At 38.6% G+C, this 14775-nt stretch overlaps 1 protein-coding gene across 4 annotated transcripts in view; it reads left to right on the top strand.

Moving 5' to 3' along the window:
• The window catches only part of NEK11 (NIMA related kinase 11), a 277295-nt gene that overhangs the window by 79649 nt on the left and 182871 nt on the right, over positions 1-14775 (top strand). For 3 of the 4 annotated variants that reach the window (XM_068973452.1, XM_068973440.1, XM_068973433.1), the window contains exons 4-5: positions 7813-7877; positions 8846-8972. The exons of the other annotated variant lie outside the window; for it this stretch is intronic. In XM_068973452.1, the coding sequence (XP_068829553.1) occupies positions 7813-7877; positions 8846-8972 (192 nt within the window). The remainder of the gene's footprint in view (positions 1-7812; positions 7878-8845; positions 8973-14775) is intronic. 4 annotated transcript variants of the gene reach the window in all.

Here is a 14775-nt window from a genome sequence, read left to right as displayed (position 1 = left end):
CTTCTTGAGGATGTCCTTAGGTCACTTTTTCCAAGGAGACCCCACTCCGTTGCCAGGTGTCAGCAACTCCTACTTTGTAGCTGCATTCAAGAAGGACCTGACATCACCCCTGGCTTACAGCATAGAGGCTCATCATGGTCCTGGGCACCCAGGACACTGATGAGGAAGCCAGGCATGAGCCTCAGTAGCTAGGACAATGGCCATGTGGCAGAGACCAGCAACAGGGGTTGCCTGGCCCATGCATCACCACAGAGCCATTGCTTGTGCCAGCACCTCTGGCAAGAAGAATCTGCAGGCCACCCTGAGACCCTGTCAGATAAACACAGGTCTGTAGGGCGGAGCTAAATTTTCAGAAACTACTCAGATAAGACCTTAAAGGGAAATGAAGACTGAACTGTCCATACCATCTCCACAGTCCTACTCTGGCTCAGGGCCTGAGAAAACCCTGCTGTAGCTGCCTCCACAGATCTCACTCTGCTGTGGTCCTGGAGGCTGAGTGTATGGAGAATAGCCTGATGAAGGCAAAAGCTCAACCATGGATTTGATCACCACCGTCATCCAGTCTTAATCAGGGCACTTAAATCTCTTGGGAATCATGAAACATAGAAATGACAGGGACAGGTGGAGAGCTATTTGAAAGCTATCTTTAGAAGAGAGATTTTATATCAACTGCTTAAATTGCTAGTCACCTTGTCATTTCTTGGATTTGATTTCTATATACTTCAAAGGAAAGGATACTAATGAAGTACATGACAGGACTTTTTTTTCTGGGCCCATTTTTGCTTACTGTAACCACGAAGTCAATAAATTATACTTTAAAAAAAACCTTAATCAAGTAGCTTGATATCTGGTTGCTTGCACAGAAATAACTGTTCTGTTACAACAGCTCCAGCCAGTTACTTCCCATAACTGCTACGGTCTAGTCAAGGCTATGGTTTTTCCTGTGGTCATGTATGGATGTGAGAGTTGGACTGTGAAGAAGGCTGAGCACCAGAGAATTGATGCTTTTGAACTGTGGTGTTGGAGAAGACTCTTGAGAGTCCCTTGGACTGCAAGGAGATCCAACCAGTCCATTCTGAAGGAGATCAGCCCTGGGATTTCTTTGGAAGGAATGATGCTGAAGCTGAAACTCCAGTACTTTGGCCACCTCATGCGAAGAGTTGACTCATTGGAAAAGACTCTGATGCTGGGAGACATTGGGGGCAGGAGGAGAAGGGGACGACAGAGGATGAGATGGCTGGATGGCATCACTGACTCGATGGACGTGAGTCTGAGTGAACTCCGGGAGATGGTGATGGACAGGGAGGCCTGGCATGCTGCAATTCATGGGGTCGCAAAGAGTTGGACACGACTGAGTGACTGAACTGAACTGAACTGAACATAATGTTTGTCTTGTTCATAAAAGACCTAGTGGTGATTTTCTTATTTACATTTTTATATATGTGGTAGCTGTTAATGTGTTATATCTAAAACTCATCAACTACTTGCCTAAGTATCAATATTATTTTTCAATTTTGTTGTTCTTCAGTTGCAAACTCATGTCCGACTCTCTGCAACCCCAAGGACTGCAGCATTCCAGGCTTCCTGTCCTTCACTATCTCCTGGAGTTTGCTCAGAGTGATGCCATGCAACCGTCTCATTCTCTGTCATTCCCTTCTCCTCCCTTCAATCTTTCCCAGCATCAGGGTCTTTTGCAGTGAGTTGGCTCTGAATATCAGGTGGCCAAAATATTGGAGCTTCAGCCTCAGCATCAGTCCTTCCAATGAATATTGAGGATTGATTTCTTTTATTATTGATTGGTTAGATTGCCTTGCAGTCCAAGGGACTCTCAAGAGTCTTCTCCAGCATTGTAGTTCGAAAACATCAGTTCTTCGACCCTCGGTCTTTATGGTCCAACTCTCACATCTGTACATGACTACTGGAAAAACCCTAGGTTGACAATATGGACCTTTGTTGGCAAAGTAATACCTCTACTTTTTAATATGTTGTCTAGGTTGATCATAGGTTTTCTTCCAAGGAACAAGCATCTTTTAATTTCATGGTTGCAATCACCATCTGCAGTGATTTTGGAGCCCAAGAAAATAAAGTCTGTCACTGTTGCCATTGTTTCCCCATCTATTTGCCGTGAAGTGATGAAACCGGATGCCATGATGTTAGTTTTTTGAATGTTGAGTTTTAACCCAACTTTTTTTTTCACTTTCATCAAGAGGCTCTTTAGTTCCTCTTCACTGTCTGCCGTAAGGGTGGTGTAATCTGTGTATCTGAGGTCATTGATATTTCTCCTGACAGTCTTGATTCCAGCTTGTGCTTCCTCCAGCCCAGCATTTCACACAATGAACTCTGCATAGAAATTATATAGGCAGAGTGACAATATACAGCCTTGACGTACTCCTTTCCCAATTTGGATCCAGTCCATTGTTCCATGTTGGATTCTAACTATTGCTTCTTCAGGTGCATACAGATTTCTCAGGAGGCAGGTAAGGTAGTCTGAAGAATTTTCCACAGTTTGTTGTGAGCCACACGTCAAAGGCTTTAGCATAATCAATTCGGCAGCAGTAGATGTTTTTCTGGAATTCCCTTACTTTTTCTATGATCCACTAGATGTTGGCAATTTGGTCTCTGGTTCCTCTGCCTTTTCTAAACGCAGCTTGTACATCTGGAAATTCTTTGTTCAAGTACTGCTGAAGCCTAACTTGTAGGATTTTGAGCCTTACCTTGCTAGCATGTGAAATGAGTGCAATTGTACGTGGTTTGAACATTTTTTGGCCTTACCTTTCTTTAAGATTAAAAGGAAAACTGGCCTTTTCCAGTTCTGTGACTACTGCTGAGATTTCCAAAAATGCTAGCATATTGAGTGCAGCACTTAAACAGTGTTATCTTTTAGGATTTGAAAGAACTCACTGGAATTCCATCACCTCCACTAGCTTTGTTTATAGTGATGCTTCCTAGGGCCCACTTGACTTTGTACTCCAGGATGTCTGATGCTAGGTAAGTGATCACACCATCATGGTCATCTGGGTCATTAAGACCTTTTTTGTTGTATAGTTCTGTGTATTCTTGCCACCTCTTCTTAGTATCTTCTGCTTCTGTTAGGTCCTCGCTGTTTCTGTCCTGTATTGTGCCCATCTTTGAATGAAATGTTTCCTTGGTGTCCCTAATTTTCTGAAGAGATCGCTAGTCTTTCCCATTCTGTTTTTTTCTCTTTTTCTTTACTTTTTTTTTTTTTCATTTCAGAAGGCTTTCTTATCTCTTCTTGCTGTTCTTTGGAACTCTGCATTCAGTTGGGTATATCTTTCCTTTTCTCCTTTGCTTTTCACTTCTCTTCTTTTCCTCAGCTATTTGTAAGGCTTCCTCAGACAACCGTTTTGCCTTTTTGCAGTTCTTTTTCTTGGGGATGGTCTTGATCCCTGTCTTCTGTTATGAACCTCCACCCATAGTTCTTCAGGCACTCTGTCTATAGATCTAATCCCTTGAATCCATTTCTCACTTCCACTATATAATCATAAGGGATTTGTTGTAGGTCATACTGAATGGCCTAGTGGTTTTACCTACTTTCTTCAGTTTAAGTCTGAATTTGGCAATAAAGAGTTCATGATCTGAGCCACAGTCAGCTCCTGGTCTTGTTTCTGCTGACTGTATAGAGCTTCTCCATCTTTGGCTGCAAAGAATATGATCAATCTGATTTCAGTATTGATTATCTGGTGATGTCCATGTGTAGAGTCTTCTCTTGTTTTGTTGGAAGAGGGTGTTTATGACCAGTGCCTTCTCTTGGCAAAACTCTGTTAGCCTTTGCCCTGCTTTGTTTTTATTCCAAGGTTAAACCTGTTACTCCAGGTATCTCTTGACTTCCTACTGTTGCATTCCAGTCCCCTATGATGAAAAGGGCTTCTTTTTTTGGTGTTAGTTCTAGAAGGTCTTGTAGGTTTTCATAGAACCGTTCAACTTCATCTTCTTGACATTAGTGGTTGGCGCATATCTTGGATTACTGGGACACTGAATGGTTTGCCTTGGCAATGAACCAAGATCATTCTGTTGTTTTTGAGAATGCACCCAAGTACTACATTTTGGACTCTTTTTGTTGACAAGAGGGCTACTCCATTTTGTCTAAGGGATTCTTGCCTTAGACATATCTTAGTAATAGATCTTATTACTTATATCTTAGTAATAGATATAATGGTCATGTGAATTAAATTTGCATATTTCCATCCATTTTAGTTCATTGATTCCTAATATCTCACGTTCACTCTTGGGTGGTTGACAGTGGGCCTGATTGACCACTTCCAATTTACATTGATTCATGGACCTAACATTCCAGTCCTGTGCAATATTGTTCTTTACAGCATCGGATTTTACATTCACCACCAGATACATCCACAGCTGGGTGTCATTTCCTCTTTGGTTCAGCCTCTTCATTCCTTCTGTAGCTATTTCTTTGCTCTTCCCCAGTAGCATATTGGACATCTACTGACCTAGGAAGTTCATATTTCAGTCTCGTATCTTTTTGCCTTTTCATACTGTTCATAGGGTTCTCAAGGAAAGGGGGCTGAAAAGGTTTGCCATCTCCTTCTCAAGTGGATGACATTTTGTCAGAAATCTCCACCTTTCCAAAGATGGTGTAGTAGAAGGATGTGCCCTCATCCTCTCCTATGAGTGTTTTTGGAGTCTCTGGCAGAGGCATGGGTCAACAGTGGCTTGCTGCAGGGTCACGGACACTGACAGCAGCCATCCTGGGAAAGCATGGCATGCTGGCATAAGTCCTTTTGGAGGTGGTTGTGTGGTCGCCTTTTCAATACTTGAACTGCATTTTTCACTAACCATTATTCCAGTTTCTAAATTTTCTTTTTTGCTAGTTCTTATCTGTTTTCAAACATATGTACTGAATTCTTAATTTTGGTAATTATATTTGTTTCAGTTTTAAAATTGACATTCAACTCTTTATAGAATCTAGTTCTCTCATTGTGTCATTTATTTACTTGAACATATCATAGTTACTTTAAAATCCATGTCCAACAATTCCAATAGGTGGATCACACACGGATTTGTTTCTTGTTGTTGTTGTTTGTTTTTGGTCATTTAGTCTTGTCTCTTGGCATACCTGGTCACTTTTGAAGGAATACTGGAGAATCAATGTATGTAAAATAGTGCAGACATGTTGGATGATATTATGTTCCTCTCAAGAGGATATGATTTTTTTTCTGGCTGGTAGTAGTTGCAGATCCCCTTAATACAGTTAGGACTGAGATAGTTAAGGCTAGGTTTCTGAGGACTGGTGTGTTTCATTTGCTTTTATTTCCAGTGTTCAGGGTATTCAGCTGAAGACTTTAATTATTTACCTAGACCCCTCCTCAGCTTTGTGAATGTGCTGAAAGCTCTGCCTCTTAGCAGCTACTTTCTCCTGAATGTCTTGCCCCTGAGCTTCTTAGGATTCAGCAAGTGCCTTAGGTTAAAACCCATTCAGAATGTCAGACTTACTTTTCTTTTGTTCCCTTTTCTCTGGAGAATTTGCCCCTCAAGTCCTGGCTGCCTTTGTAGCTCTAGGTTTTTGCTTTCCAGACCCAGTGAAACTGCTGCAGGCTCTGGCCACAACACTCTGCTTCTGCCGGTGCCCCAGAGGAAAATGCAATGGGAAGTGCTCACCTCCATGTATTTCCCTTCTTTTAGGTTCTGGCCCCTCAAGTGCTGCCTACCTTTGATCACCTTGACTGATCTCTGATATCTTTAGAGAGTTGTTTTAAAAAACTTACTCACACTTTACATGGTTTAAATTTTGCAGTGTTCTCTGTACAACTGTTGAAGGTGGATGATTCAGTGTGGTATAAATTTACTTCATCAGAGTTGAAAGTGTGTGTTATTTGCTCAGTCGTGTCCGACTCTTTGCAACTTCATGAACTGTAGCCCGCCAGGCTCCTCCATCCATGGGATTTTCCAGGCAAGAATACTGGAGTGGGTTGCCATTTCCTTCTCCAGGGGACCTTCCTGACCCCCAGTCTCCCACACTGAAGCAGACGCTTTACTGTCTGAGCCCCCAGGGAATCCCATCACAGTTGAAAGCTGAGGTCTCAGCCTTGAGTTTTTATGTCATGATCACATTTTCCCCCTAGATATTCTATTTGGTTGTTTTTCAAGTCAGCATCATCTCTTTTTTTTTTTTTGGATAGTATTCTGTTTCTGTTTCATGTTTTCTATTCTTTATTGTTTTTATCACTTGAAATACATTCATTTTATAGTTTGTATCCTATTAAGTTATCTGAAATTCTCAGAGATTTAATTTTATTATATATTATCTGCTGACTCAGTTTGCATTTGCTTCTGAGAACCAACTTTTATGTTAATTTCTTGGGTTGAGGTGTCTTAAAGCCATAGAGCCATAGAGCATATTTGAATTCCAAATGTAAGTGAGCAGACACATGGTTAAAAAATATGAAGGGAAATATTTTTTTTCTCCACTCAAAGTTCAGATCTGTACAGATAAGCTTCTGATTTTGTTTACTTGTGAATGAATGTTTCTTGGATTATATTTTCTCTTAAGATACAGACCATATATGGGATTCTGACTTTATACATTTCTGTTAGTTCCTACTCTCCACATTACATGGGCTCAAGGTCTTGGCTCCGTGGGTTCTGAGTTCCTTGGGCTGCTGAGAAATCAGCGCCTATTGCTCGCTCTGCTTTTCAGTTTTCTTTGTGCCTAATCCCCAAGGATTTGCCTCATTTTCTTGTGGACTCAGCTGTTTATATATGAAGACACTCATATACTTTATTCAGCATTTTTAAGTGTTTTTTTAGACAAAGGTTTTCTAGTTGTTTCAGTTCAGTTCAGTCGCTCAGTCGTGTCCAACTCTTTGTGACCCCATGAATCACAGCACACCAGGCCTCCATGTTCATCACCATCTCCCGGAGTTCACTCAGACTCACGTCCATCGAGTCAGTGATGCCATCCAGCCATCTCATCCTCTGTCGTCCCCTTCTCCTCCTGCCCCCAATGTCTCCCAGCATCAGAGTCTTTTCCAATGAGTCAACTCTTCGCATGAGGTGGCCAAAGTACTGGAGTTTCAGCTTCAGCATCATTCCTTCCAAAGAAATCCCAGGGCTGATCTCCTTCAGAATGGACTGGTTGGATCTCCTTGCAGTCCAAGGGACTCTCAAGAGTCTTCTCCAACACCACAGTTCAGAAGCATCAATTCTTCGGCACTCAGCCTTCTTCACAGTCCAACTCTCACATCCATACATGACCACAGGAAAAACCATAGCCTTGACTAGACGGACCTTAGTCGGCAAAGTAATGTCTCTGCTTTTGAATATGCTATCATAATTTCAGAAATGAAATTTTCACTGACATAATTTACATTGCTTGTTTACTTAAATGTTATCTATTATTAAATGCCATCATCAACATTTTTCCCACAGGTATATAAAATGTGAACAATTGGATTATAATATTTAATATATATAGTATATTTTGAATATATAAGATATATATACCATGTAATACATTATATATAGTATATAATAGATTATAAAGCTTTATGATAACTGCTCTTTGAACTGGGTATAAAAGCACGATAAAATCTGGCCTATTGAATTAGTTGGAAGTACATCACACTCTTTCAGCTACATGTTTCCCTGTATCTGTTTTGAAACTTTGATTTTCTCAGTGAGATTAAACAATGCTGTGGCTTTGAAGCTTTCAAACATTGAAAGATATATCTCTGGGAATGTACATTTATGTGTGAATCACTTATATATTACTTATATTTGGATATTAAAATTTTATATTGCATTAATTTGAATATCCTTTTATTCCTTCTGTAGGAAGATACTTCATCGAGATTTGAAATCAAAGAATATATTTCTGAAAAATAATAAACTTAAAATTGGTAAGATTTTAAAATATGTATTCCATGAAAAAATGTACTTTATTATTATTATTATTATTTTATTATTATATATCAAATTGTAATATAAAGTAACTAAAAGTGGTAGAATAATCATTGGTTTATTCAAACTTCTTAAGTTTTTGTGCTTGATTGGTTGTGCCCAACAACAACAGCAAAAAGACCAATTGTTTCTGATTATCTGATAGAAACTGAGGTATAAAACGTTTGCTATTTATTAGATCCAACAAATGTCTTTTGAGTTCCTGTTCCATGCCAAGCACTAACCATTAACAAATGATTAGACTTGTTTGATTACAATAGGTTTCCTACTCCCACATTTATTTTATCATAAACAATTAGGAGTTATCACAGATTATTAAAGTGTTGATATAGCGAGTTCTCCTTTAGAACTGTATCTATACTCCTAACAGTCACAGAATTGTTTGATCTTAATGTAAGATGTTCCTAGAGGGGAAGACATAAAACCATCAACAAATTAGGCAATTATACTGAAACTGGTGGATTCAAGTTTTTATAGTCATGTTCTTGAAAAGTCTCCGTTTTTTATTTAAAATTTCTTCTTTATTATAAATGAAGAACAAATTCCCCCCTCACTCAGATAAAATTGCAAATCATATATTCAGTGCTTTCAGAATCATTGTTTGTTGTTACTCAAACTTGAAATATCTTTTTGTTTCAAGTTGTTTGTTTTCCCTAATACCAGGATAAAAAGCAGTTTTAGCTTACATAATTCACTTTCCTATCATCAAACTCTTCTTTCTCCTATAAGGCTTTTATTTTTAAACTTTTCACCAATATTATATAATTTAAAATGTATAACTTTTTCTTCAACATGGTATGGATGATTGTGTATTAAAATTGTTGAATTAGACACACTGTTATTAATTTCCAGTACAGTACTGGTTTTCATGTTTTAAGTATTCATAGAAGTTAATTATTATTTCAAGGGGATTTTGGAGTTTCTCGACTCCTAATGGGATCCTGTGATCTAGCCACCACTTTAACTGGAACTCCCCATTATATGAGCCCGGAAGTTCTGAAACACCAAGGCTACGACACAAAGTCGGATATCTGGTGAGTGGGCTTGGGCCAGTCCAGGCACCTTATTCATTTTGCTACCTTGAGATACGGTGCATTTTGTTTTTAGGCTCATTTACTTACTACATCCACTCATTTATCCTTTTTAAATGTTAGCTATTCTGTGAATAGTGTAAAGAAGATCTTTTAGGTTGGAAATGTGATACATTCATTAAATTGATTTCAAAAATTCTCTTTATTCAGATTAACTGGTTGATTTAGATTTTTTTCTTCTTGAACCACAAGGGAAAGTTCCTGATGTATCATAAACATTAAATTTTGATACATTTCTGCTAGCCTATTACATAAAGCATTTGTAATTCTAATCACTCTGCTTTTTTTTTTTTTAAGGTTAACTTCCACCGCTGTGGGGAATATATAGCTTTCTTTTATTTTTTTGTCTTCTTATTGCCTTTAAGAATTTTTACTAAAGGTATTAGCTTTAAGGATACTTAAATTTTAAAAATTCTGGGTTTTCAGTGATAGCTACATCTGAGATTTCTCAGCTTCTTTGAGCTCTGTTCCAAAAGAATTTCTCCTTCCTCATCATGGAACCAGATTAAATCTCAGTACAAGAAACCAAGTGGAAAATTGTATTCTATTGTTAGCAATAGATCCTACTTGGGAAAATTTCCTTTCCTTTGAAGAGGAATCTTATATAATTTTCAACTTGTTAAGGGTTGAAAGGACAATTTAGCTGAGAGCTTGTTAATTAAGTAAATAATTATTGTATGCAAATCAACTAAAGTAGTTCAGAGCTATCAGCAGTGTTAAAGATTGTGCCTGCTTCATTCTTCTAAAGAAGATAAAGTAGAAAGTTACCTTTTCTCTGGTAGGGAAAAGTAAGCACAATAGGGATTATGTGTTGGGATTTTCATCAGGGTTATTACTCCTTTTTTGTTCTTATCTCTCCCAAATGGGAGAGAACACTATTACAGTTAGATCTACCTAGGGCAGATCCCCATCCATCCTGCCCTTTTAGTCATTTTTGAGATTATGCATTTCTAGGTTCTTCAGTGTTTTTTTTTCATTGTTAACTGTTTTCTGCCCTGGTGGTCTTTCCCAATTCACCTATTATCTTTCCTCAATCACCCCCTTCCCTTATTCCCTCCAAAAATCAAAACCAGACAAAACCCACAAAGATATGTTATGAATGAATTTTTAAAAAATTTTGCTTTATTGAACATCTCTTTGCCCATGACTGTGTAATAGCCCTTAGGGTGTAAAATCAAAGGTGATAGGATTCCTCCTCCTCAGGAGAAATTTTCTTGCTCGTTTTGGTGTAATTTTCTCAAGTTAGAGAAAAATCAATCTTGAGCTTTGGAATGAATTCAAGATACATATCTAAATTTCTCTTCACATTTATTATTATTATGGTCAGTTAAAAATAGACAAATATAAAATATATTCATGATTATAGTTACATGGTATCTCAGGAAGATATTACATCATGTCATTTGAATGAAGAATAGATTCGTTTTATGTAGCTCATTATTTAAGTCTTTAGAATTACATATAGCAGGAAAACTATGTAATTTTTGACTCCTTTTGACAAGAATCTATATTTGCTTGCCAAATCAGATTGATGTCACCTAGAAAACCGAGTCTATGGAACCCACTTTTGTTTCAGTTGTATCTGCATTAAACTTTTTTTTTTAAAAACTGCTCCTCATGTTGTATAAAGAATCATAGGAATATCAGACAGTATTGCTATAATATCTTAGGCTTACAAAAATGATATCTGACTCAGGCAAAACTTTAAAAAGCTAACACCTCCCAAATATAGAAATGGGGGAGAAGGTCAACTCTCCTTGCAAAGATTACTAACTACTCAGCAAATTCTAGCTAAGGATTCATCATCATCCTGACCTCAAATAACCACCATATTATGAATTTATTGATTACCTTGGTTGTATCTGAATCAAATGGGCTTATCTAGTAATGAAATGCAGAGAAGGCAATGGCACCCCACTCCAGTACTCTTGCCTGGAAAATCCATGGACAGAGGAGCCTGGTAGGCTGCAGTCCATGGGGTTGCTAAGAGTTGGACACGACTGAGCGACTTCACTTTCACTTTTCACTTTCATGCATTGGAGAAGGAAATGGCAACCCACTCCAGTGTTCTTCCCTGGAGAATCCCAGGGGCAGGGAAGCCTGGTGGGCTGCCATCTATGGGGTCGCACAGAGTCAGACACGACTGAAGCGACTTAGCAGCAGCAGCAGCAGCAGTAATAAAATGTCTATTGCTAAACCTAAAGTGGAAAGAATAACAGAGAATTATAAATTATAGTTAAGGATATATAAGTGTGATGAGTAATCTTTGGGAGACACTCCTAGAAAACTTAGATTGAATGAGGTTGAGAATTTTTCCACTGAATTTTAGTTTGTAGCATCTGTTTACTGTGGGATATTTTCTTAGGATTGGAAACACTTATGAATAATTGACAGGTGTTTAGATTCAGCGCTAATGACTGTACATATTTATTTATAATGCTTAAAGAATTGCTATTACTATAATGCTGTTATTTTCATTTGTTAATGTTTGCCCATATGTAACATTATCCTTCTTTTGCAATCTGCCTAAACCTTTTAGGATTCATTTATTTACAGCCATCAAGTACAGGAAGTTTCTTTCTTAAAAGTGAGTCAGGTTACAAAAGTTTATGAATAGTTATTTAGAAAGTTAGGATAATTAGGTTCACTGAGGGCAATACTTTAAATATGACTGATTTGTATAAGCTATTGCTGAACATCTTTCCCCCATAGGAAAAATAAATGTGAGTTGGGTTCCTAGACTAGCTCTTTAAATTGGTTTAAACTATGGATAGTGGTAGCAGTTTAGTCGCTAAATTGTGTCCAACTCTTGCAACCCCCATGGATTATAGCCCATTAGGCCTCTCTGTCCATGGGATTTTCCAGGCAAGAATACTGGAATGGGCTGACATTTCCTTTTCCAGGAGATCTTCCTGATCCAGGATTGAACCCACATCTCCTGCATTGCAGGCAGATTCTTTACTGCTGAGTCACCAGGGAAACCATTAGAATGTGTTGTTTTTGTGGGAGAAACAAATGAAGGACAATGATCATACTATTGGAATAAGGGTGCAGAAAGGAAACAGACTATTCATTGTTGGCCTTATTTGTCATGTTGTGAGAGGTCAACCAGATAGCCATACATTCAGTTCAGTTCAGTTCAGTTCAGTCGCTCAGTCGTGTCCGACTCTTTGTGACCCCATGAATCGCAGCACGCCAGGCCTCCCATTCTTTAGGTAATTTAAATGGAGGTTATGATTGTAGGGATGTAGGGGTGTCAGAGCATTATGGGGTACTCTCAAAGTTTTGTTCAGGGGTCTGATCTGATAGTTGGCTGGGTGGAGGACACTGGAGGAGTCCAGTTCACACTCAACATTAGAGTCAGACTGTAGTGATCTTGGACGGAATAGTTAGACAAGGCTTAGCTTCAGGTGGAAGACAATAGAGAGGAACCAACACCTGTCTGCCCTGCCAAGACTAAGTATCTTCCCAGAAGAGCATTCCTATAGTAGACAGGGGAAGTGGGGAGGGAGGATTTAGGAAAGGGAGAAATAGGCAAACCTGACAGCACATTCTGTAGCTCATGTGGGACCTCCAAGTGGCTGGCAGCCAGCAGCACCATCAGCTGCCTCTCCGGGAGGAAGCTCTGGGGCAGAGAGCCCATTTCTCTCACCTGCTATGGCCTGGTCACTTCTTGTTTGGGTTCAGAGCAGGTTGTTGGGCAGCTTAACCTTCTTGGGGAATGATCCTTCTTGGCAAGTGAGCACACCATGTGGTTCACTCAGCAGAAGCTGAGTAGGGGAACACTTCACTTAGAGGCAGTAAATTTGAGTATTAATATAGTTTTTCATGATGAGCATGCAAAGACTGATACAAACTCTGCAGATAATGTCAGTCTAGCCTGGTGGATTTTTTTAAAGAGCTTAATACAACAACAACAAAAGAACCAGGAATAGCTACCCTCTGTAGAGTGCTTTCTCTATGATTGACATTTAATGTGCTAAGTGCCTCATGTAGTACCTATCTAAGTGTATTTGTTCCTATAAAAAAAAAATCACACTATGTATAATTTTATGAACTTCTTTTTCTCACTCAGGAAAGTGTTGCTCTGTATCAGCAAAATATATCTATGTATCATCTAGATGTTTGTATAATATTCTATCCCTGAATACAATAGTTTTTCATTCAAGGCCTTAATAATTTCTCTGAAGATTTTTTCTTTTTCTTTCTGCATTTTTACCCTGATGAATCTCAGTGTAGCTTTGCATTTATCCTACCTGGGGTTAGTTGAGATTCTTGGACATGTAAATGAACTTATTTCAGAATGGATGCATGCATATGTATGGCTGAGTCCCTTTGCTGTTCACCTGAAACTATCACAACATTGTTGCTGGCTATAAAACAAACAAACAAAAGACATTTCATCAGACGTTACCAGATTTGGAAAAGGAAGTTTTCAGCTCTTCCTTTTCTGAATACTTTTTCTCCTCCTTTCCCTCTTAGCTGTCTTTCTGTTCTTCCCACTATGTGTATGCTGGTATATTTCTGGGTTTCCCACCTGCTCTGATGCAATGATAATTTTTCTTCATTTTGCTCTCTATTCTTCAGATTGCATAATATTTTTCAGTCTATCTTGATTCTTTCATTTCTGACTTAAAATCTACTGTTAAGCCTCTCTGGAGAATTTTTTGTTTTAGTTATTGTACTTTTCAACTCTAGAATTTCTATTTGATTTTTAAAATAATTTCTCTCTCTTCAGTGATAAAACATGGTCCAGTGGAGAAGGGAATGGAAAACCACTTCACTTCACTATTCTTGCCTTGAGAACCTCATGAACAGTATGAAAAGGCAAAATGATATGATACTGAAAGATGAACTCCCTAGGTCAGTAGGTGCCCTATATATGCTACTGGAGAAGGGTGGAGAAATAACTCCAGAAAGAATGAAGAGACAGAGCCAAAGTGAAAACAACGCACAGTTGTGAATGTGACTGGTGATGGAAGTAAAGTCTGATGTTGTAAACAACAGTATTGCATAAGTGGAACCTGGAAATTAGGTCCATGTATCAAGGTAAATTGGTAGTGGTTAACCGGGAGATGGCAAGAGTGAATATCGACATTTTAGGAATCAGTGAACTAAAATGGATGGGAATTGGTGACTTTAATTCAGATGACCATTATATCTACTACTGTGGGCAAGAATCCCTTAGAAGAAATGGAGTAGCCATCATAGTCAACAGAAGAGTCTGAAATGCAGTACTTGGGTGCAATCTCAAAAGTGACAGAATGATCTCTGTTCGTTTCAAAGGCAAACCACTCAATATCACAGTAATCCAAGTCTATGCCCCAATCAGTAATGCTGAAGAAGCTGAAGTTGAATGGTTCTGTGAAGACCGACAAGACCGTCTAGAACTAACACCAAAAAAAGATATCCTTTTCATCATAGGGGACTGGAATGCAAAAGTAGGAAGTCAAGAGATACCTGGAGTAACAGGCAAGTTTGGCCATGGAGTACAAAATGAAGCAGGGCAAATGTTGACAGAGTTTTGCCGAGAGAATGCACTAGTCATAGAAAATACCCTCTTCCAACAACATGAGATGACTCTACACATGGACATCACCAGATGGTCAATACTGAAATCAGATTGATTATATTCTTTGCAGCCAAAGATGGAGAAGCTCTATACAGTCAGCAAAAGAAAGACTGGGAGCTGACCATGGCTCAGATCATGAACTCCTTATTGCCAAATTCAGGCTTAAATTGAAGA

Source organism: Capricornis sumatraensis, chromosome 1 (genome assembly GCF_032405125.1).
Source record: "Capricornis sumatraensis isolate serow.1 chromosome 1, serow.2, whole genome shotgun sequence".
Lineage (NCBI taxonomy): Eukaryota > Metazoa > Chordata > Mammalia > Artiodactyla > Bovidae > Capricornis > Capricornis sumatraensis.
The sequence above is the reverse complement of the archived record's forward strand: the minus strand, read 5'-3'. Positions and strand labels throughout refer to the sequence as shown.